The sequence below is a fragment of the Rousettus aegyptiacus genome, unplaced genomic scaffold (genome assembly GCF_014176215.1).
Source record: "Rousettus aegyptiacus isolate mRouAeg1 unplaced genomic scaffold, mRouAeg1.p scaffold_m13_p_17, whole genome shotgun sequence".
In the NCBI taxonomy this organism is placed as follows: Eukaryota; Metazoa; Chordata; class Mammalia; order Chiroptera; family Pteropodidae; genus Rousettus; species Rousettus aegyptiacus.
The window spans coordinates 3,573,069-3,594,659 of NW_023416292.1; the positions used below are offsets into that span (position 1 = coordinate 3,573,069).

At 47.8% G+C, this 21,591-nt stretch overlaps 1 protein-coding gene and 1 long non-coding RNA gene across 3 annotated transcripts; one reads left to right on the top strand and one right to left on the bottom strand.

The window, feature by feature from the left end:
- Nucleotides 1-7,742: 7,742 nt before the first annotated feature.
- CTSE (cathepsin E) lies at nucleotides 7,743-18,462 on the bottom strand. The gene is made up of 9 exons (XM_016140895.2): nucleotides 18,282-18,462; nucleotides 17,473-17,629; nucleotides 16,906-17,023; nucleotides 15,834-15,952; nucleotides 13,129-13,328; nucleotides 10,931-11,053; nucleotides 9,600-9,738; nucleotides 9,404-9,502; nucleotides 7,743-8,918 (listed from the first exon to the last, which is right to left on the bottom strand). Exons 1-9 carry the CDS (start codon nucleotides 18,347-18,349, stop codon nucleotides 8,751-8,753), a joined length of 1,191 nt encoding a protein of 396 aa, XP_015996381.2. The 5' UTR covers nucleotides 18,350-18,462; the 3' UTR covers nucleotides 7,743-8,750.
- LOC118612837 lies at nucleotides 17,346-21,190 on the top strand. 2 transcript variants are annotated; one of them, XR_004955093.1, is made up of 4 exons: nucleotides 17,346-17,709; nucleotides 18,427-18,530; nucleotides 19,123-19,210; nucleotides 20,479-21,190. It is a non-coding gene; the product is annotated as an uncharacterized LOC118612837 (long non-coding RNA). The 2 variants fall into 2 exon arrangements; XR_004955094.1 differs by lacking the exon at nucleotides 19,123-19,210.
- Nucleotides 21,191-21,591: the final 401 nt, after the last annotated feature.

The window sequence follows — 21,591 nt, forward strand, 5'->3', positions numbered from 1 at the left end:
AAGGAGAAAGGGAAGCTAAGAGCTCTTATAGTAAAAAGCATATTCTTGAGAAGAATCAGCCCCACACCCTTAGCCTCTGGATTGGTCCAAGATGGTCATCCTCTAGAATCTGGTTGTCTGGCTACTGGATGTCAGGTGGTCTGGATACTTGATCACTGTTTTCTTAGTCCACTGTGGCGGGTGTCAGGGGCAGTCAGACGGTTATCTGGAAGTGTGATGTGCATCCAGGCCTTGATGCAGAACTGAAAATTTCAAGTTAGATTCCCAAACTAGTTAAAACGAAACCAGAATAATTTCCTCAGTCTTCAGCCTCTTTGATTTTAGTAATTTAGCAGCGTGATGGCAGTGATTCCATTTTGCTTCTTCACTCTGATCTTCAGATAAAAGGGAAATAAAATGAGTTTAGACGTGTCCAAATTAAGCGAGTCACCAGATTCCAAGGGATCCCCTGAGGACTTGTAATATATTCGATGCACCCCTCCGCCCCCATTCCTTTTGAGACGGGATTTTTCCTCCTTTGTGGCCTGTTCCTTTGTTTAATAATCTTCACTGTCAACAACTTCTTCCTTGTGTCCAGTGTTGAGTCTGATGCTGCTACCGTCTATGATCGTTTGGTCAACTAAACTACACATTCCTCAAAGGCAGAGCTAGTAACCTTGAACCTCACACTCAGCCACGCACAGTGCCAGATATAGGCTTGGTAAGGAGTTTTTGGTGGAAGAAATCTCCAGTTGAAGGTCATTTCCTTGTTCCAATTAGCAAATATACCTGGAGGAAGGGCGCAGTGATTTCCCTGAAGTGTAATTTTGGACTTTAATATTTAATAATATTCCACTGAAGCTGAAAAGACTGCAGATCATGTTTCCTCAAAGTATTCTATTTTGCTTATTTGGGAAAGGGTGCCTCGGCCCACCCTCAGGACAACCACCGTTTATGATGGCCAATTCATTCTTAAATTGTTGCCCTTTAGAATCCACACTCTTCCCCATACGCATAACTTTTCTGAGACCAGGCTTTAAACTGTGTGTATGTGTGTGTGTGTGTGTGTGTGTGTGTGTGTGTGTAAGAGAGAGAGAGAGAGAGAGAGAGAGAGAGAGAGAGAGAGAGAGAGAGAGAGAGAGAAAGAGAGCGAGGCTGAGGACGAGAGCCTGCAGAGATCCACGTGAGCCTCTTTCAGGGAACATGTAAAAGCGACCATGGAGCTTGCCGCTATGGGTCCTTTGGGATAGGGGAAGTGAGCTATCCTCAGCTAGTCCTTACGGCCTCTGAACATGGAACTGAAACCTACACCTTTAGGAGGTGTTTGCAGAACTATCCTTAATACCTTTGGCAGCCAAGTCACCAACAACCCTCAGGCCTCTAGGTCCCACTTCCTCTGTCCACATGGATCAAGAGTCAGCAACTTCCCTGCTCTTCCTCTTACACAAGCTCCAGTGAGGAACGATGACCAGCCTTCACCCCGCAGGGGAGGCCCTAACGCTGCATTCATTGAATGTCCTTCCTTCCCTCCTGCATGCATTCATTCAATTATGTGAGTCTGTCAGACTTGTCGGGGGGCACAAAATGGATACTTGCATTTTACTAGTGGAAATAAGACATAGTGCAAATAATAAAATAAGATATGCAGCTAAAGGGTTGTGGGAATTTAGAGGATTTCTAGAGAAAGAAAAGGCTTTATGAAAAGGAGGTATTTGAATCAGAGCTTGGAGGATGCACAGGATCTGAACATGTGCAGGTGTGTTATAAGAGGGAGAAGGAGTCAAGTTCAAAATAAGAAGTGACTTGGGAGTGCGGTGGGCCCTAGGTGGTCAGGAGAAGAGATACTGAATTTCGGCTGAAGAGAGAGTACATAAGAAAGGCTCCAAGTTGGGCGACCACCTCACGGTGTGTGTCCCGCGGGACTGAGATTCCTATCTGTTTTTTTCTCAGCACTGTGTCTATGCCCCTTCCTTATAATCTTAACAATCGTTGAAAAGGGGCCATTTTGGGGAGTGTCCTCCTCTGGTGAACAGGATAGAGAAAATCCTGCGAGAAAATGGGGATGGTCGCATTGGGCCCAGGGTGGATGAGGTGTGACTGGACAGGAGGTCACCCTGAGGCAAGGCCCTAGAGAGCCCCAAAAGTCATGTCAACTTGGACTTCGTTGGGTGCACAGGAGGGATCTGTTGAGAAGTCCGGAGCGGGAGAAGGATGCGATTGGAGACAGGTTTCAGAAATGGGTCTGGAAGGAGGAGAGACCAGAATCAGAGCATCAGGATGTTCTTGAAGTACTCCTGGTGAAATGTAACAACTAGGAGAATGGGGACAAGGAGACAAGTCACAGAAACAAATCTGTGACAGAACCAATAGGGCCATTGTGAAGACGAAATCACTGATGTGTTCAATCATTCAGAGGGCGTTACAGAGGACTGGGGAGCTGGGTGCCGGGTGTTCAGTGGGGAGCCAGATGCTCTTCCTCTCTCAATCCCAGCATTTAGAGGGTTCGTATTAATATTAATTGAAGATGTGCTGGGAACGTGGGAAGGACTGTAAGGCAGGAATGGAGGAACGAGCCTGCATAACGGAGGGGACGGCGATGCCCCTAACTGACATGAGAAACACGGTGAGACTGGAAGGGGATATGGGGCTTCCGTTTTGTCTAAACTGAGGTTGATGTGCCAACAGGACATTTCCAGGACACCAGTTAAGCTTGTCGAAGGTGTACACTGTCTCGTTCATGTTTCTGTCCCCAGACCACGGCTCAGTCAGTGTTTGGCCTTGACTGCCCCCACCCCACCCATCCACAGTCCCTTGTCTTGCTTCCAGCCAGAGCAATTGATGACAGCTTAAGCCATCTCCCTGGTCTTGAATCTGTGAGAACCATATCTACAGGTCAAGGAGCCTGCCAGCAGGGTGCCGACTGAGAAAAAGCCAGCGCTAGGCTCGCACCCAGGCTGGTGACCTCGCAGAGGCTCTGGCTTCCCAGCAGCTTCCTGGAGAGGCCAGGAATACGAATTGGAAGTGGAGGGGCTAAATGCTCATGGGTAGGTTCTGACCAATTGAGACAGGAGTAAAAAGTAACCAGCAGATAGAAGTTCAAACCCGCCCCACCCTCGTCCCCTGCCAGCAGACCATTCTGAGCTGCAGCCCGGCAACAGCTGTGTTTGTCACAAATCTGTAGTCACCTTGTACTTATTCCCCTTCTCTCACTTCCTTACTTCCCTTCTCTTGCTTCCTTTGAATTAAACTTCCCAATACAATGTTAAATATAAGCTTCTGACTCAGGCATTAAAAAAAAGTTTCCCCTTATCGAACCAGGACCAAAAGAAGGCTCCATAAATATTAGTTGGGTCATTGAATGCATGGCAGGACTAGAGCTCAGGTTGCAGAGTGCAGGACAAGAAACGAAGATATAGGAGTTATTTTGGAAAAATCGTAGCTTTGTAAACCGTTCGTTTAGACATGCTGACACGAGGGTTGCCACCACAGATTAGGCCCACGCAGAGGCACATGGTCTCCTGTGTGTGAAAGGGCAGGGGAGAGAGGGAGAGAGAAGAGGCCTGAGGCAGGACCTGAGACACACTGACACTTACACAGCGGGAGGGAAAAGGTCAAGGCCGCTGAGGCAGGGGCTGCTGGTGGTCATCAAAGCCTCTGACACCTACAAGCCACAGCTAGATGGCATCCCCAGTGCCTGTAGACAGGTGCGGCCATGGACTACGTCTCAGCGAATGACCAGAATGGTGAGCAACACAGAGCTCCTGCCCTCTGGGCACTCAAGTTGGACAGATGTAGAGGAAATATTCTGCTGGTACCTTAACCTCTTTCAGACCTGGCCCAGTAAAACCTCTTGCAGGATCTGCCACATTCTTTCCCCATCTACAGGACAGAAAGAATGACTCTGAGGTCCCAGGGGATTTGGGAACCATAAGCCGAAAGGGCCTAGGTCTTTGAATTATGCAAGTCTTCCACGGGACTCTTCATAAATGAGAGATAATCTTTTATTGTTTAAGCCACTGTGATTTGGAGGTTTATCTGTTCTAGGAGTTAGTGGCATGTTATAACCTCGCAAGTGTTGATAAGACCAGAGGCAGGTGTTGTAGCTGAGGCATAGGAGCTTGTGGTCCTGAGGCCTGGACTTGTGGTCAAGCCCTGGTGTCTTTTACACAGCCCACGTTTGTGGGGTGTTGAGCAAATTATCACATGTCGCCTCTACTCTTCCTACCCTTTAAAGTGCAAGTTCTTCTTTTATGAGCTCCCCAGACAAAGACGCTAAGCCTGCTCTCGAACTTTACCTACAGAAGGAATCAGACAGACGTCACCGTCCTGAGACTGCTGACGCCCTCAGCAGGCAGGCCAGTCATCGGTCCCCCTCCTACGGTAGGAGGCACATGCCAGAGTTCTTTATTTGAGAACAGAAGCAGTGGGAAGAGATGAGCAACATGGCCTGCGAAGGACAGACGCTGGGGAGCGCTGGAGGTCTCGGCACTGGGGACTTGGGAACTGTCCCTCTGTGCACCTGCCACGCACAACTCAGCTCCAGGCGCCCGTCCTCCCTGTGGGGTCGCACTCCGCGTTCGCTTCCCAGGAGAGAGAGCCTGACTGGTGTGGCTTGAGGCCTGTGTTCTCCCCTGTAATGTCGGGGACGGTGACAGGAATCTAGGACAGTTAGCCTGCCAGGCTCACCTAGACAAGGAGAGGGACAATTCCTCCAAGAACGTTATGCTCAGCACAACAAAAACGGCTCCCCGGAGTCTCCTTAGCAGGGCCTTGTTTCCATTCAGGATCAGACAGGGTTGGCACCCACCGACATTTTGGCGGCGAATGTATGTATGTATGTATGTATTTATTTATTTTAGCAAATGCATTTTTATTTAAAAAAATAAATACTGTGGGAACTGACTGGAATCTATTTGCGATCCTCGCATTTCAGATATCTTGAAGTGACAAATACCTGGGCTTGGGAGAGAATGTAACTTAGAAGCAGTGGCCTAGGAAGCGAGAGACGTGGGCTTTACTGTCGCCTCTACTTTTGACAGATTGTTTCATTGTTTTATACTCTAATTTCCCCATTTAGAAAATTGGGAAACAAAACCTGCTTCACAGATTTGTTGGAGGGGAGGGGAAGAAACGAAAGACATAATACCAGAAGCTCCTGGAAGGACTTTAAGAAGCCAAACATCAAATGTAAGAGCAGTTAGTGAAATGTCTGTTGTGTTCCCCTAAAAGATGCGTTGACGCCCTAACCCCCAGTACCTCAGAATGACCTTTTTTAAAAAATTGGGTTGTGGAAGATGTAATTTGTTGACGTGAGTTCATACTGGAGGAAGGTAGATACTAACCTGATATAACTGGTATCCTTACATTACAAGAGAGGTGAAGAGCCACCGAGAGTCAGAAACACACAGGGAGAAGACCGTGTGGCGACGAAGGCAACAATTAAAGTGTTGCAGCTATAAGACAAGGAACATCGAGGACCGCCTGCCGCCAATAGAAGTTAGGAGGAAGCAAGGAAGAATTCTCCGCTACCAATTCCAGAGGGAGAATGACCCTGCTGACACCTTGATCTTGGACTTCTAGCCTCCAGAACTGTGAGACAATATATTTCTGTTGTTGTAAGCTGCCCGGTTTGTGGTACTTGGTTATGGCAGCCCGAGGAAATAAATATAACATTTTAAATCAGTACCCAGGGCACAATGAAGCTTTACCAAAGCTCTTGGCCCATCCCTGAGAGGTCTGTGACCTAGTATCAGACATGGGTCATGGGACAAGGACATAGATTTCAGGGCTAACAACTGATGATGTGAAAGTCATAAAGAGTAAAGGTCAGTTTTGGAAAACCCAAAGCAGCTAATGGGGCTCAGCAGGCTACACAGCCAGCGGGGTTTAGTCCATGCTGACCGAAAGTGTCACTTCTACCTTGAGGGACCAGCGTGCACAGAGTGGCACTGGCTCAGGGCAGCCTGGACACGGCCTGCTTTTACTTCCCAGTTTAAGCATCGTTTTCATATGCCAGGCTCCGCCGCTCAGCTCCTCGGCACACTCACCACTTCAGGGAGGCTGCCTGCTCCGCAGACATCACCCTTAGGGAGAAGGCCTGAGGGGCGCTCTCTGACAATCCGCTCCTTTTTGGCTCTTGGTGTGCTTTGTTTCAGAGGAAAAGTCATAAAATCTTTTTATTCTAGGGCTTCTGCCTTTTATGATATTTGCCTATGTCGAGTGTAGGTCTGGTCCCTGAGTGAGCACAGGCTTATAAACTAGATAAGTGTTGCATACATTATTGAATCCTCACAATAACCCCATGCGGTAGTTACCAGTACCATGTCCATTCTACAGATGAACAAACTGAGGTGCAGAGGTCCCACAGCTGACATCGGGAATCAAGTCCAGACCTGTCCAACTCCAGAGCCTTGTTGTCAACTGCCCTACTATACTGCTACCTTATTTGGATCAGGCTGTTCTGAGTTGACTTTGAAAGCAATAATTTAATTTAAAAAAAAAAAAGTAAAATCAAAACAGAAGAGTGTGCATATGTGTGCAGCCGTGATCTGCTCTGACAGTGAAGGGGACAGGTCACACACATTACAAGTTGAGTGTTTCCACCCAAGTTAGCTGACTCTTAGAGACAGCTCTGTGGGGTCGATATCTCACGGGCATGAAGTAGTCAGCCAAGGTCACCAGTTTGATGAGGGGTGGAGTGCAGAAGTGATAACAGATAACAGAAGTTACCTGTGCGCCCGGTGTGCTTTCCACGACGCCTGCTGCCCAAGGTGGCAGCCCGGGCCTGTCCCAGTCGTCCTGCAGCTCTTAGAACGCCTCGCTTAGTGCCTGGCACAGAATGAATGTTTTTTGTATGGGATTGAAGTAACCCCCAAATGAATCTAATCTTCATCAGGAGAGAATTCGATAAATAAATGGCCACAATACAGGGGTAAGAAGGGATGAGCTGTCTATGCTGGGGTGGAATCTGCTGTTAAATGCGAAGAGCAGTTTAGAGACAAGTGCGGTTCCTTTTTTTGTAGAAAGAACATTTCCTTACCAATAGCCACCTCCGTTGGTTTATATATGCACAAAAAGTCTGTATCGAACAACTTCAAATTGATTATAATGCTTATCTCTGAGGGGGAGGATCATGGAAGACTTTCATGCATTTTATAATAAGAAAAACTATGATGGTAATTCCATTTTGAAAAAGGCAAAAAGAAAAGAAAGACAAGTTGTTTCTGGAGGCAACAGATTTCACTAGAGTGGGATGCAGCTCAGACCTGGATTCCTCATGTTGGTTCCCTTGGGGTGGGCCCTGGGGCCCTAAAGGGTTAGTTCAGAGTCAGTTTCTCTCTCTCTCTCTCTCTCTCTCTCTCTCTCTCTCTCTCTCTCTCTCTCTCTCTCTCTCTCTCTCTCTCCCTCCTCCTTTCCTCCCCACCCTATACTATGAAATATTTTCATTTACAACAAACACATGAACACATTACAAGGAACCAGCGCTGCTTGGAAAATGGGCCCAGACACCTCTTTGTATTGAGTCAAATCAAAAGTTCTCAGGAACTAACTTGAAGGGGTGCTCACTTGCTAAAGGTGGGGTGATTTGAGCATTAAAAAACTGCAGTAAGTTGAGATACTCATTATTCTAAAACTGGTAAACAAAGGGGGGAAAAAGCAAGCAATCTTGCCTTTCCTGTATGAGCTGTACCTCATGGTGAGGAAACGATTGATGAAAATGTTATTTTTCATAGAAGAATTTCAGCTAACAAATACAGGAGAAATTAGAGAATTAGAAAAATCCCTGTTTTGCAACTCCCAATGACAGTGTGGATCTAAGCAATGATCATTAGTGGCCTCTGAAACCTTTAGGCTAAGTACCAAAGGGAGATCTGTCATGGATAACGAGGCTGGCAGCTCCGGGGCCCACTCACCAGGGGAGGCACCAGGCACTACCTGCCCCCTGATGGGATACGGTGGGATGTTCCCAGCACTGTCTATGAAGTTTTCTTGCCACAAAATCAGGCCTCTAGTTCTAACTACCATTTTATAGGAAAGACGGGCTCAGAGAACCATATTACATGACACCTCTGGATTTTAACCAGCAAAATTCAGAATGTGGTCAACTCTACAGATGAAAAGAGATATAAGAGTCATTTCAAATAGATGCAATTCGTGAATTTTCCTTGGATACTGATATAAACAAGTCACATGTAAATGTAATCAAATATTTATGAGACAATATTTATGAACACTGACTGCCTGTTTAAGACTGTTAGAAGGATTTATGGATAAATACTTGATGTGATGATTTGTGATGTGATGCTAGGCTTCAAAATAACACAGGTGTGTGGAGTGAAAGAGAGGGGTGGAGAGTGGTACAGCTAAAACGGGCCGGGCCATGTGCAGCTGGGCTGAAAAAGTTGGATGGAGGCACACAGGGATTTATTCCACTGTAATCTCTGCCTCTGCACATGTTTGAAAATTTCCATAATGTTAGCAAAAAGCAAAACAAAATGTGGGCACATAACTTAATTCTTCCATCACGATGGTGGTGGAAGTGGTAGGTATATGGGCATGTGTGAAGTGTGTGTGTGTGTGGTGTGTGTGTGTGTGTGTGTGTGTGTGTGCATGCATGCGCTCCATTTGGTCCTAATTCAACTTGCAGCTTTGAAACAAATGCATTCTACTGAAAAAGACTCTTTCACAGATGTAAAGAATGCCCAACCGAACAGGCCCAGCTGGATTTCCACGGGGTATCAGGCAGACAGGCACAGACACAAGGCCCCTATTTAGGGGATAGCTGGGGCCAGACCCACGCGGTTATTCCCACGGTCAAAGACAGAGTAAAACTGTCTGATGAAGACATCGCCCAGGATCCAGAGTGGCCCAGCTGGAGGCTGGATGTCAAGACCTTGAAAGCCGCTGGAGCAGAAGTTCGTTCCGTCGTCGGCCGAGTCCTGGGTTGGAAAGAAGAGCGTAAGTGACGTACGGGGAAGAAGGAAGCGGTGCCGTCTGGAGGCCGTGCCGTGCGGCGGAGGGAGCCACGCTGCGCGGCCGTGGACAGCCGCTGCGTGACTGCGGTCGGCTGATTCTTTCTCCTGCTTCACACATCTGTAAAATGGGATAATAACATCCCCAGTCTGACTTGGTGGTTGAGGGGATTAAATTACTGTCATTGAAAAAGTCCTACATGACAAGGTCAGAAAACTTCATTGAATGCTTGTCCCAGGTTTGCTCCTGCTTCCTGGTGGAACAGGAGATTCCAGACCCAGCCCACTGATCTTTCCACCAGAGGCAGTTGTGTCCCTCCCAGAAGAAACACCACTTCAGAGCAAGATAAGACGGGAGGGGGTGCGGAGTGCAGGCGACTGTTTGAAAAGGGGGAAGTGACAGGCATGTGGGCACGGCCCTGTGACTTGCAGAATAAGGAAACAGTTCTTACCAGAATGGTATAAGCAGTTGGTTGGAGGGTGTAGGGGACTCCATTGATGGTGAAGGTGACATCTGGCATGACATTGAGGTTGTCACACTCCACAGCATACTAAAACACAATGTAGGGGATGGATTTAGAGGCCTTCTATTTCCCAAGAGAAGCCTATCCCTCTGCTCTATCCCTCCCCACCCAGCCAGGCACTCACCTCTCCATAGATGGGCTCTGCTCCAATGGCCTTTTGCAGCTGCTTGATGTCCTCCGAGGGTCCTGTGATGAGGGAGGTCCCTGTGTCCACAATGGCCTGGCAGCCCTCTGAGCAGAACTCGGTGCCTCCCACCTGGATTCTGAGGGCACAGGGAAGTATTGTCAGTCTCCCGCCCCTCCTCTCCCTTTCCCCTTCCCCTGACCAGAAGCTTCCCGGGCTCCCCAGCAGCTCTCAATCCCTGCTGGGCTCCCCATTGCTGGAGCACATTAATAATCTCCATTTTGGTCTCTCTCATCGCATGAGTATTTCTCAATTTGTTTTTTGACTGAAATTCACAGCAGGAAATACATTTACTTCCTGACACACACACACATATACTCAATAAAAATGTCATGAAACATGGCTTAACCTTAATATGTGAAAGCATACTCTGCTATTTTCTATCAGAGTCTAGATAATGGTCCCTTAAACTTATGTCATGACCTATAAATGTGTAAATCCCTACAGTTTGAAAACCCCTCAGTAGACAGTGAACCAATGAGCCTTTTTCCTTTTGTTTCTCAGGTGCCTTAAACATGACTGGAACCTTGTGGGAACTTATTTCTGGCTGAATTGATACTTGAGTTGCATTTCTTTGAATTCCTGCATTATCTAGTCTAGCATAGTGCTGGGAATGGGTCAGGCATCTTGTCCCACATCCCCAATTGCCCCACACCTGTGTGTGTGTCTGTGTGTGTGTGTGTGTGTGTGAGAGAGAGAGAGAGCGCGCGCGCGCGTGCAAGAGCGAGCATGAGCACCAGAGAGCGCTAAGTCCATACTGCCACTTCCAGGAAACCCTTGAGGAGTTATTCATATAGAAGCTGTCTTGCCCCGTCTGCTGGGTCACTTTGGTGGCATGTCTCATAGAGCTCTGACCTCCTTTCTCTTTACATGATAGTAGTTTGTCTGAACATCTTATCTTCTGTACATACTCTGTGAATGCAAAATCTGAGTTCAGTTCATTTTCGTACCCCCATGTCCCTTAGCCCTTGCCTGTGTGTTCATTAACGTTGAGCGAACATACAGTTGACTGAGTGTTTGTATTCACTGTCTATTGAATCGAAGGCACACACACATACAAGCAAGGAAACTGAGCTGGTGCGGCGTGCCTGCCGCCATGGTTACTGCTGCCCCTTCCAGCACCTCACTTCATGCTTCTAGTCTGTGCGGCGGGGTCCCAGCATCCTCTCCAGGGACTAGCACTTTCATTCACGTCAGTTCAGTTAAATCTGGTTTGAATGGTGCCTGTTGTAAGTTCTTTCCTCGGTATCATACCTGTGAAGGATACTCACGTGTCCAAAGCAATCTGCCAGTAGCCTTGCTTGGTAACTGGGACCCAATTCAGGCTCCCAGAGAAATGGGAGTGATCATAGCCTCCGAAAATCAGCTCGCTCCCTGCACCACCTTCTAGGTCACTATAGGGAGGGAAAGGCAGATTGTCAAGGAAGGGCCACTGGAAAACTCTAGGGACAAGCTTCCGCTAGGACTCTGCTTCTTGGTCTGCTCACACACGCCAAGCACTTAGACAGGCAGAAACGTCAGCCGGGGCTTCGAGACCAGGGCCTCCAACTACTGTGAATTGATTAGTCTGGGCGTATTGGCCAAAAGGATAGAAACAGCTCTGCTCAACGATTTGTGCATGTCCTCTGCTTCTTGGAATAAAGGGGGAAGGAGGTGAGAAATGGGGACAACGGGTCCGGTCATGCAGAACTCAGGCAGAACCAAGGCCAGAACCACCCCAAGGTGTGCATGCACCAGGCGACTCGAGGAGCCCCCAGAAGACACCTTTTCCCAAGTCCCTTCCCCACTACTGTTGTGGTGGTGCCTAAGTTGGTTTCCACATTATTCGCACTCTTGTGTTAGGGCAAAGAAGCTAATGTGAACTCAGAGCGACTAATTAGAACTTGAATGTTTATTAATTTTCATTGATGTTCATTTCTCAGATTATGTTCCAGCACCTAACAGAACTTTGGGAAACTAGGACATAAAATGAATTCCTTTTCAAGAGGAAAAGGATCAGAAAAATTCAAAATTTGGGCTATCGCAAGGCAGGGTTGTAAAGGAGAAGGGGGACTGGATATCTGTGATAATCTTAGGAAAGTGATTTTATAGAGAGAAGAAAAAGCCGATTGCCTTTAGGCAAGGCACTGTGCTAAGAATTTCACCTGCTTAATCTTATTTAATTCTCACATCAACCTGGTGTCCATTTAAGGAAACTGAGGCTCAAGGAAATGAGGTAACATAAGTGGTAGGATTTAAATCCAGGTCAGCCTGACTGCAAAGCCTTTGCTATTTCCCATCACGGCTCCCATCTTCCCAGGATGGAAGGAGGCGGGAGGCCCTGAAATGGGGAGGTGGAGGCGTCCAGACAATCTGCTTTTTTACTCACAGTTCTGCCCAGGGCTGCCTCAACTGCAGCCATGCTGAAGAGGAAAAAGTCTGATAGAGGAAATTCAAGGCTGTCCACATGGGAGAGGAAAATAGGGTAATGGGCTTATGCCAAAGCAAGGTGAGCTCAGGCCAGGTCTCACTGGGCAGGGGTCGGAAAGCTCCTTCCCTGTGTGGGGAGGAAGGTGAGATGACTCCCCCAGGACCCCAGGCGAGACGCTCGAGGCGGGGTGTGATGTTTTCCAACAACAACATACAATTCAAAAAAAATTGTATGAATCGGTAAAATACACATAGTATAACATTTACGATCTTAATCATTTTTAAGTGTAAAGTTCAGTAATATTACATATATTCACCTTATTGTGCAACCAGTCTCCAGAAACTTTTCATCCTGTAAAACCGAAACTCTGTAACCATTCAATAACTTCCCTTTCCCTCACCCCCAATCCCTGGCAACCACCACTCCACTTTCTATTTCTATGAATGTGACCACTCTAGGTACTTCATGTAAGTGAAATCATACAGTGGCCATCTTTTTGTGACTGGCTATTTCATTTAGCAAAATATCCTTAAGAGTTATCTATGCTGTAACATGTGTTAGAATTTCCTTCCTTTTCAAGGCCAAATATATTCTACTGCACTTAAGTACTACATTTTATTAATCCATCCATTAACATGAAACTCTTTTATTGTCAACTTACTTTGAAATTTTTTTCCTGCCTCCCACCACTGGAGTTAACCTTCTTGAGAGCAGAGACTGTCTTTCTTGTTTCATTGTGTCTTTAGTGCCTAACATGCTCAGCACTTATATAATAGGGGCTTGGGACATACTTATTCACTGCATAAATGAATATTCAATTCCTTGTATTAGTCTAGATTACGGCATGGTATAGATTACGAAGTGCTTTTCGTGACTGTATGAGGCAAATCCCATTTCCTCAATATTTATAGTTAAGTGTTTTGCTCCGAATCACCCAGCGGCCAAGCAAGCGGTCCAACCCAGGTGTCGTGACCGCGAAGTCTAGTCTCCTCCAGCTGTGCCATACTGTCCCACCGTCGTCATAACTGACCTGGACCCGGCAGCCGTGATGGGCCTTACCTGCTCATGTAGACAGAAAACATAGGTGCATCCACGAGGTTCTGGGCCATCATGTTGTCAAACACTGGGGTCACCCCTCCAACAGCCAAGGAAGGGTATCCCAGGCCCAGAATTCCATCAAACTCCGCATTCACAAAGGTCTGGCCAGGCTCTGTGACACTCTCTCCGAACTGCTGACTGACCACGGTCAGTCCTTCCACCTGACAGGAGAAAGCCCAAGGGAAGTTTGCATACGAGATCTTTGGCAAAGGGTCTCAGAGTCCCAGAGTCTCCCTCTGTCCTGAAGCTAACTCTTGTCCTTCGTAACTTTTTTTTTTTTTTTAATTAAATGGGCACGAGGATTTTTGCCATATTCCCACTTAATTTTTTAATGTAAACCTTTTTTATTGAAACATAATACAGAAACCATAAGTGTACAGTTCAATTACTGTTTCCAAACTGTACACACCCATGTGAGCGAATTCCCAAACCAAGAACAGGACATTGCAATCCCCCATCACCCATTCGTGAATTCTGCCCATCGTTGCATCTTTTCTCAATTCTCTTGGCTCCTAACAGCATATATTGGCTTTGCTTATTTTTTGAATTTTATATAAACGGAATCACACATTATGAATTCCTTCGTTTCTGGCTTGTGTCACTCAACCTTATGCTATTGCATGCTATCATAATTTGTTCATTGTTATTATATTTCACAGTATGAATATATCATCATTATTTATTCGTTCTACCGTGTGGATATTTGGGTTGCTTCCTGTATTTGACTATTGCTAATAGAGCAGCTCGTACGTGTCTCTGGATGCACATGTGTACGTATTTCTGTTGGATGTGTGCCTAGGAGTTAAATTGCTAGCTCATAGAGTATGTAAGTGTCTCAACTGGAGTAAATACTGATAAAGAGTTTTCTGAAGCGATTTGTACTAACTGATGTTTTCAATGACCAACGTTTTAAGAGTTCCTGCGGGCAGCTGTTTCATATCCTCACCAACGCTGGATGTTGCCTTCTTGTCCATTTCAGTTTTCTATTGGATATGCAGTGGGTACATTGTGGTTTCATTTGTTTTTCCTAATGACTAATGAAATTGGACATTTAGATGTCTTCTTTTGTTACAGGATTTAATGTGAAGCTGCCCCAGGAACCAGAAAATCTGAAGGAGGAACCAATGGACGCTGGAGCAGCTGTGGACTGGGCTGCTGCCCCCCACCCCCCGGGCGAGCCAGCAGAGAAGCCACAGGCTAAAGGCTGAAATTCCCTCTCCTGTGCCATTCCAGTTCCTTCTCTGCTTCCCAGAGGTAATTACTATGATCAGCCTTCTAAACAGTCATTTATACTTTTACATATGTTCTAATAGCCAATGCAGAGTGTTGTTTTATCTGTATGTGGTGTTTTTCCATAGATGGTGTGTTTTCTGCTCCTGGCACTTTTTCACTCCACAGGTCCTAATCCCACCTTAAAGGAATGCTGATGAAGCCTGGTCCCTGCTGGCTTCGGAGTCACCCCAGAATTGAAACAATGCTCACCAGAGTGGGTCAGCCCCTATGAGCCCAGAGGCCTGGGCATATACGGTAGTCCCTCTTATCCACAGAGTAAACACTCCAAGACCCCCAGTGGATGCCTGAAACGGCAAATAGTCCCAGACCTTGTATATACTATGTTTTTTCCTATACATACCTACCTATGATAAAGTTTAATTTTATAAATTGAGCACAGTAAGGGATTAACGATACTTAATTATAAAATGGAACAAAGCGACATACTGTAATAAAAGCTACATATACATGGTCTCTTGCTGTCGCTCTCTGATAACTGATCTGATATCGCAGTCGACTTCTAAGCGGCTGATGGGCGAGGAGCGTATGTATACAGCATGGATATGCTGGGAAAAAGGATGATCACATCCTGGGTGGGACAGAGCTGGTCGGCACAAGATTTTATCACGCTCCTCAGAGTGGGGCGCAATTAAAAAATTATAAGTTGTTTATTTCTGGAATTTTTAATTTAATATTTTCAGACCAGTCGACCAAGGATAACTGCAGCCACAGAAAGCAAACCCACAGATAAGGAGGAACTGTGCTGCTGCCCATCAGCCTGGACAGAGCAGGCCAGGGCTTTCCTGGTTTTCTGCCCCAACATTGGTCAGGTTCCCGCGGTTCTGGGACCCATAAGACCTATGGTCAGAGGAGTTTAAGGAGCAGCTCATGAGCTCAGCATTGAGTTCAGGGCTAACCTTGGGCCGTTATTTTGACAACTGGGATTCAGGCTTGTCTCCATGATTGGACCCCTACTTCTGATCTTGCTGCTTTGTCTCAGTAACTGAGTTCCCACCTCGAGCCCCACCTTGGACATCTTTATCTTTCTAGATGGAAGCCTGGTGTTGTCTCCTTGGTGCTCATGGGGTCAGAGATCCAGCTGTGAACCCTACCACCAGGCTCTCAGCCCCGTGCACTGTTTTCTGTGGGAATCCCCCTTGCCACCTCTCTAGGGCTCAGCACTCTGAGCAGAATGACCGTCAGAGTGCAGCTGTCTCAGGCGGGGAGTGCTAACTGCAGCTGGCCAGGCCTCCCCCTTTCGCTAGAAGCCAGTTCCTTGTTTTTACCTCTTTCTGAGGCAGATCTGAATCTTTCCCCCCAAGAACTCTAAACAGTGTTCTGTCTTCTATGTTTCTGACCAAGAGAAAAAAAAAAAATGAAGGACTTATACTCACGGAGACTTGATCGGCTCCGATGATTCCAGACAAGCTCCCAGTCCCGTAATGAATGGAGAAATGGCTCCCTACTGTACTGTATGTGTTGGACTGGGAAGGGTAGAACCTGGCGTGTGTCCCTGGAAAGCAAGGATGCTGCTTTTGCCTAGGCCATCGGCTCACTGTCTTCATCCGTGCCCTGACATCCCAGAGTAAGGGTCTCTTCCCTCAACTTTCAGCAGTGAGTTGAGCCCGTTAGAAAGGTTGGCCATGGCCTTCGCTAATGAGCTACTACATTCTACATATGTAGTGGCCTAACTGGGCCACTCAAAGAGTTGTCCCTGGGCAAACAGGATTGCCCACAGTAACCTCATGAGGCGCACCAAAATAAATGCCAGGCACCAGCAGCAGCCTTTGCCAACCACTGAGGGTCAGAGTCTGACATTCAAAAGAAATTCAGGAATAAACAATCGCCATTCCAGGAAATTACTACCAACTTCTTGCCCAACCTATGGACACTTAGTCTTGGGGTTTCCTGAGACATTCTGTCTCTAAACTTGTCCTGCATAGGCTAAGACATCTTTCCTTAGCACTTCCTCTTCTAGTCTTTGCTAAGACCTCTGAGTTACCTCTGGTCAAATGGATCTGCTGTACACGGTGTGCTACCAGCCCCACCTCCCGTATACTGGGAGATAGGTCACCAGGTCTCTTTGAAGCAGGTGAACTCTCTGCTCTGAAACCCGACACACCTACCTGCCCAGAAATAACCAATGGAGTGGAACTTCCCCCATGTTCTTTTGGGTGTTCCAAAGGGGGTGAGTCACCATGTTTTCAAAGATTTGTATTTTTGTTGATAGAGTTTCCCCCTACTGATGCTGGTCATTGCGAAAGTTACTGGCTTGGGGCTTGGCTAGCTGTCCCATTTTAGCTTTCTGCTGGAGGCAATCCCAGGGCAGACCCAGAGTTGGAGAGGGGAGGCTGGCGTGCAGGGATGGCCAGTTTCTGGAACCCAATCCCCTTCCCCAGAGTGCCAGGCCTTCGATCCCAGGACTAGCCCCCAGCCATTCCTCACTGGGGCTCCTGGACAACTTACTGCATGCTGAGCTGGTGCAGTACACAGAGGGGACCCAGAGGTTAGAGGAGCCGGTGTCGAAGATGACGGTGAAATTCTGTGGTGGGGAGCCAATGGAGATGGTGCCGAAGTATTCCATCTACAGGCAAGGGAGGGAAGGCAGCAGGGTGTGTATGATGGGGTGGGGTAGGGTGCTCACCAGGGGACCCAGGGAAAGCTGCCTGGGGCCAGAGAGCCCAGGCTAGTACAGACTGGAGCTCACAGAGCCTGGGAAGTGGCAACCAAAGGTAAAAGCAGCAGAGGAGGGGCTTCAAGGGAAGAAATCAAATCATTATCCTGATTCTCATAATAACATTGGGAGCTAGGCAGAGAAGGCCTGCTCTGATCATCCCTTTCCTCCCACAGAGAAAAGTCTATACAAACTGCTTTTTTGGCCAAGTCCATGGGGATTCAGGGGATTAGTCCATATGGCTCATCCTAGAGGAGAAATCCACACTGGCCTTCAATGCTGCTGCCCACTAGCCACGCCCCAGGCTTAGCCCTCCTCTCCTCCGCCGACTCCCCAGCCCATGCCCAGGGATGCCTCACATCCAAGTAGTTGATGAGGGGCTCATTGGCACTCTGGTCCTTTATGCAGGACTCGGTGTACTGGACCATGTTCAAATTCTGTGATTTCCAGAACTCAGAGAGCTGGCCCTGAGCTCGCAGCTTCTTCCGGACAGACTGATACCTCCTGAGGGGCACCCTGAGGACAAAGTCTGTGTGAAGAGGAGATGCATTTCTGCCCCTCTCCAACCCCGCCTCCGCTACCCCATTTTTCTAGAGGTTAGTTAGGGAATTACACAGAAAGGGATCTGCAGTGCGGTGTGCCAAGGTTTGGCCAGATCAGTACCCTCTCTGCCCTCAGCCTTCCGAGCCTCCTGTCTGCTTCTGTAGACTCTTAGACTTGATGGGCTCTTTGAGGCCCTACTAGGAAAATGGGGATGTGGCATGGTCTGCAGTTTTATATGAACCTCATGAGGGGCTGATTTAAAGGGACAGATGAACTCCGTCCCTTGGGGAAGTACTCGGATCCTTTGAACAGCAAACCACAGCTGTTCTTTCAAACCTGAGAGGGTCTCTGGGGCTCAGGCAGGCAGCACTGTCAGAGATGGAGGCAGGCGGATGGCTTGTCATGGGCTGGAGGTTAAGGCCAATGCAAGGTGACCACTTGGTAAGCATTTTCCAAGCCCTTGGTTTCTTCTACTCTTCATCTCCCCTTCAGCTTTCTTTTCCCAGGGGAGCCCTAAGCTTGAGGGTGGGACACTGTCCCAGCTGGACACAGTGCTGCGGACATGGCTTCACCTGCGGACATGGCCTACCTGTGGATATGGCCTCACCCGTGGATATGGCCTCACCTGTGGAGTGGTCCATGGGCCTGCCCCAGGTCCAGGAGCACCAGCAGCAAGAGGACAAGTATTTTCATTGTGGCTCTGACCAGCAGCTCCTCTCTCGCTCTGCCGCAGCCTTCCTTGTCACCTCTCCTTTTATTCTGTCCCACAGAGAAGTGTGAACCAAATCTCCGTAACTCAGACCTGACCAGCCCTGTCTGAGGACACAGCGATAAGGCCTCTGGAGTCAATAGCCAGGCCCTGAGCAAACACAACGTGAGTAACAGGGCGTTTCCCTCCACTGCTCAGCTCCTTTTCCTCCTGTGACCAGGCTGCCGATCTGGGGTAGGACTTGGGGATCTGTGCATCCTCTAAGAGTCAGAAGGTCTTCACGGCTTAGCTTCTCCCAGAGTCTTTGGCACCTACCTTGACCCCAAGAAGCCCTGTATTAGTTGAGGAGCAATGTGGCCCTGGACACCGGGAACCACCCTCGTCGTTGTTACCACCACCTGTCGGACCGAAGGCTCTTGAGGGTGGAAGCTCAATTGTCACATGCGGGGCAGGATTCTAACTCAAAATACTAATCAGTTTGTTCTGTCTGTATTTCCTGTTCTCTCTTCATTCTCTTGGGAGCCCCATATCCTCCCCCTAGTCCACGTAAAAGCAGAAATCAGCATGCTTCAAATCCCCTGAAATAGGGAGATCTGGGTCTGGATTGTGGGACTGGTTTTTCTGATGCCAAGGACTCGATGAATCCAGGGCTGAGGGCAGGGGGAAGTTCGAAGGAGGAAACCGAGGCAGCCCTGCAGGGCCAGGGAGCTGCCGGGGGCGGCGGGCTCTGCAGCAGGTGCCTGTACTCTTCGGCCAGGGCTGCCATAACGACACACCACAGACAACGGAAGCTTATTTTCTCACCATTCTGGAGGCTAGAGGTCCAAGATCAAGGTGTCAGAAAGGTTGGTTTCTTCTGAGGCCTCTCTCCTTGGCTTGTAGATGGTCACCTTCTCCTCCCTCTGTCCCCGCATGGTCTTCCCCCCCCTCCCCGCCCGTGTGTGTCCATGTCCTCATTTCCTCTTTTTATATGGACACCGGTTGTATTGGGTTAGGACCCACACACATGTCCTCATTTACCTTAATTACTTCCTTAAAGGCCCCATCTCCAAATACGGTCACCTTCTGAGGTATTTGGGGTTAGGACTTCTGTATATGAATTTGGGAGGGGGGACACAATTCAGCCCTTAAAAGTACCAAAAGGCAGCAGGATCCTGCCTGTCAGTGGAACTGAGGTCAGGGGTAGGGGGTAGCAGGCTCAGCACTAACATGATGAAACCCATCTACGAAAGGACATCCCATCTACTAAACAGGAGGTGGGCTTCACCTTCTTGATTGGGGATGGAGGGGGGCAGGAAGGAATATCTTCCCTTAACCCTGACCCAAGTCTATGGGGTGCTCTGAGCCAGGGCAGCAGAGGCCACCATCACTGTCACAGGTGCCAACACTTTTAGGCTCTGGAGTAGGAGGTAGGGCACCTGGGTTTAGGTCAGCTCGGCTTTCCATCTCTGGAGCCCAAGAAACAGACAAATGGAGTTTGGAACTAAGTTGAGCCTTGCTTTGGCTCTGAAAATGTTTAAAAGGACATGAAAAAGGCTTGGGGAATAGCCCAGACTACTGACCCCTGACCCCGAGGGAATAAAGCCTCTTTGGCATTTACCTACCTTCCAGGAGTCCTTCTCTCCAATCTTTCATTGGGGAGAGAGCTCTACTCCCAGAAGGGCAATGTAAGCTGCAAGTGGCTGGAAGTAGAAATAATTTGTTTTAGCACTAAGCTCTAATATGGTTTGCCCATAATTGCCCAAGCAGTGGGTACCTTAATTTCTTCATTTGCCAAATACTCTACCTGTATTGTTGAGTTTTAAGGAGGATTAAATGCACAAAATAAGGCATGTGGAAATACTTGAAAAACTATAATGTGTCATTAGGACCAAAGGTTGCCACTATAAAGACCTTGTTCTGGAAGACTTCCTCCAGACCATGAAGGTGAACCCACTTACGTAACAGAGGACACTGAGGGTCAGAGGCAAAGTGGCTGGCCTAAGAGCATGGATTAAAGCCAGGCCTCCTAACTTCCAGTCCAGTGAGTTTTCTGCTACAGAATTTTCATCATTATTACTGAACTCTTGAAATGAGTATAACCATAACTCCTCTCTCCTCTCCTGTCTTCCAGGCCCACGTTTACTGAGAGTAGCAGGTTTCACTGGCTCAGGCTTGAAAACAGCTGATTGGTTTGTGCAGCTATGGGCCACCTGGATCGTCTGCGAGGAGCTCTGGGGTCCAGATGGATTTTGGAAAATTTGACACAGGTTAGAGGCAGAAGCGTGGGGATGTTTGTCAGAAACAATGGCTTCTGTTCTCTCTGGAAACTCCGGGAATTATATCTGCCCTGGCTACAGATTACTGAATCCTCCCACCCTGGAGCCAAATATTGCTGTGGATGATTTGAACACTTTCCGTAGAAAACAAAAGCCCTTGGGCACGTGTGATGATGTTGATGATGATGATGATGATGATGATGATGAGTGTGTCCTTTAAGAAAAGAAAGAGGAGGAACATTTGGGGTGAAACAGGACCATGTGGGCAAAAACAGGGTGATTATAAAAATGTCCCTAGGTCTGCTGGAACTGACCTCCAGAGGAGGATGGGGCCTAGAGACCAAAGAAAGAGGCTGACAGCTCTAGAAGTAAACCAAGAGTTTGTTAAAGGAACTTATGGGCAGAAGCCGAGTCTGGGGTAGCAGCAAGATAGTGGATCTTTCCACCTAAAAGAGCTTGATATATGCAGTTTCCAGGAACACAGCTGGCTTGCAGCCAAGTGACACATGCTTGTTAAGATCTGTATATTCCAAAGCAGTAAAGAATTTAATGGGCCTGCTTATCTGTGTGAGAACATTCCTTTCAGGTGATACAGGCCCACCCGTCTGTGGGTGAACTGGTGGTCACGGAGAGTAATTTGCTTCTTAAGGTGGCATTGGTCACGTCAAGCACTGGAAACCATTTTGCCTCGCAGTGGCACAGCAGAGGCAGTGGTTCGGCCTCTCAGCGCTGGGAGAATGCCTCTGGGAAAGGAAGCCTCCCTCGGGGCCTTGGGAGGCTGGGTGGACACAGAGGTTTTGTCTGTTTCCAGAATGTTTGAAAGCTGTTAGTGGTGACACTACCCCATCCCACTTCTCTGTTCTGGAATTTCAGCTTCCAAAAGATAAATTAGTAATAAGAGGACAGTTGCTCAGTGCTTTGCAGAAATCAGCTTCATCAGGGCTGGATAGCCCTAGAGACAGGGTCTC

Excerpts from the sequence above, each read along its gene's own strand:
- CTSE (XM_016140895.2), bottom strand. The coding sequence starts at position 18,349 with ATGAAAATACTTGTCCTCTTGCTGCTGGTGCTCCTGGACCTGGGGCAG. Across the intron at positions 17,024-17,472 it reads CCCTCATCAACTACTTGGAT|ATGGAATACTTCGGCACCAT; the intron begins GTGAGGCATCCC and ends CCTTGCCTGTAG. Across the intron at positions 9,739-10,930 it reads TGGCAGATTGCTTTGGACAC|AATCCAGGTGGGAGGCACCG; the intron begins GTGAGTATCCTT and ends CTGTGCCCTCAG.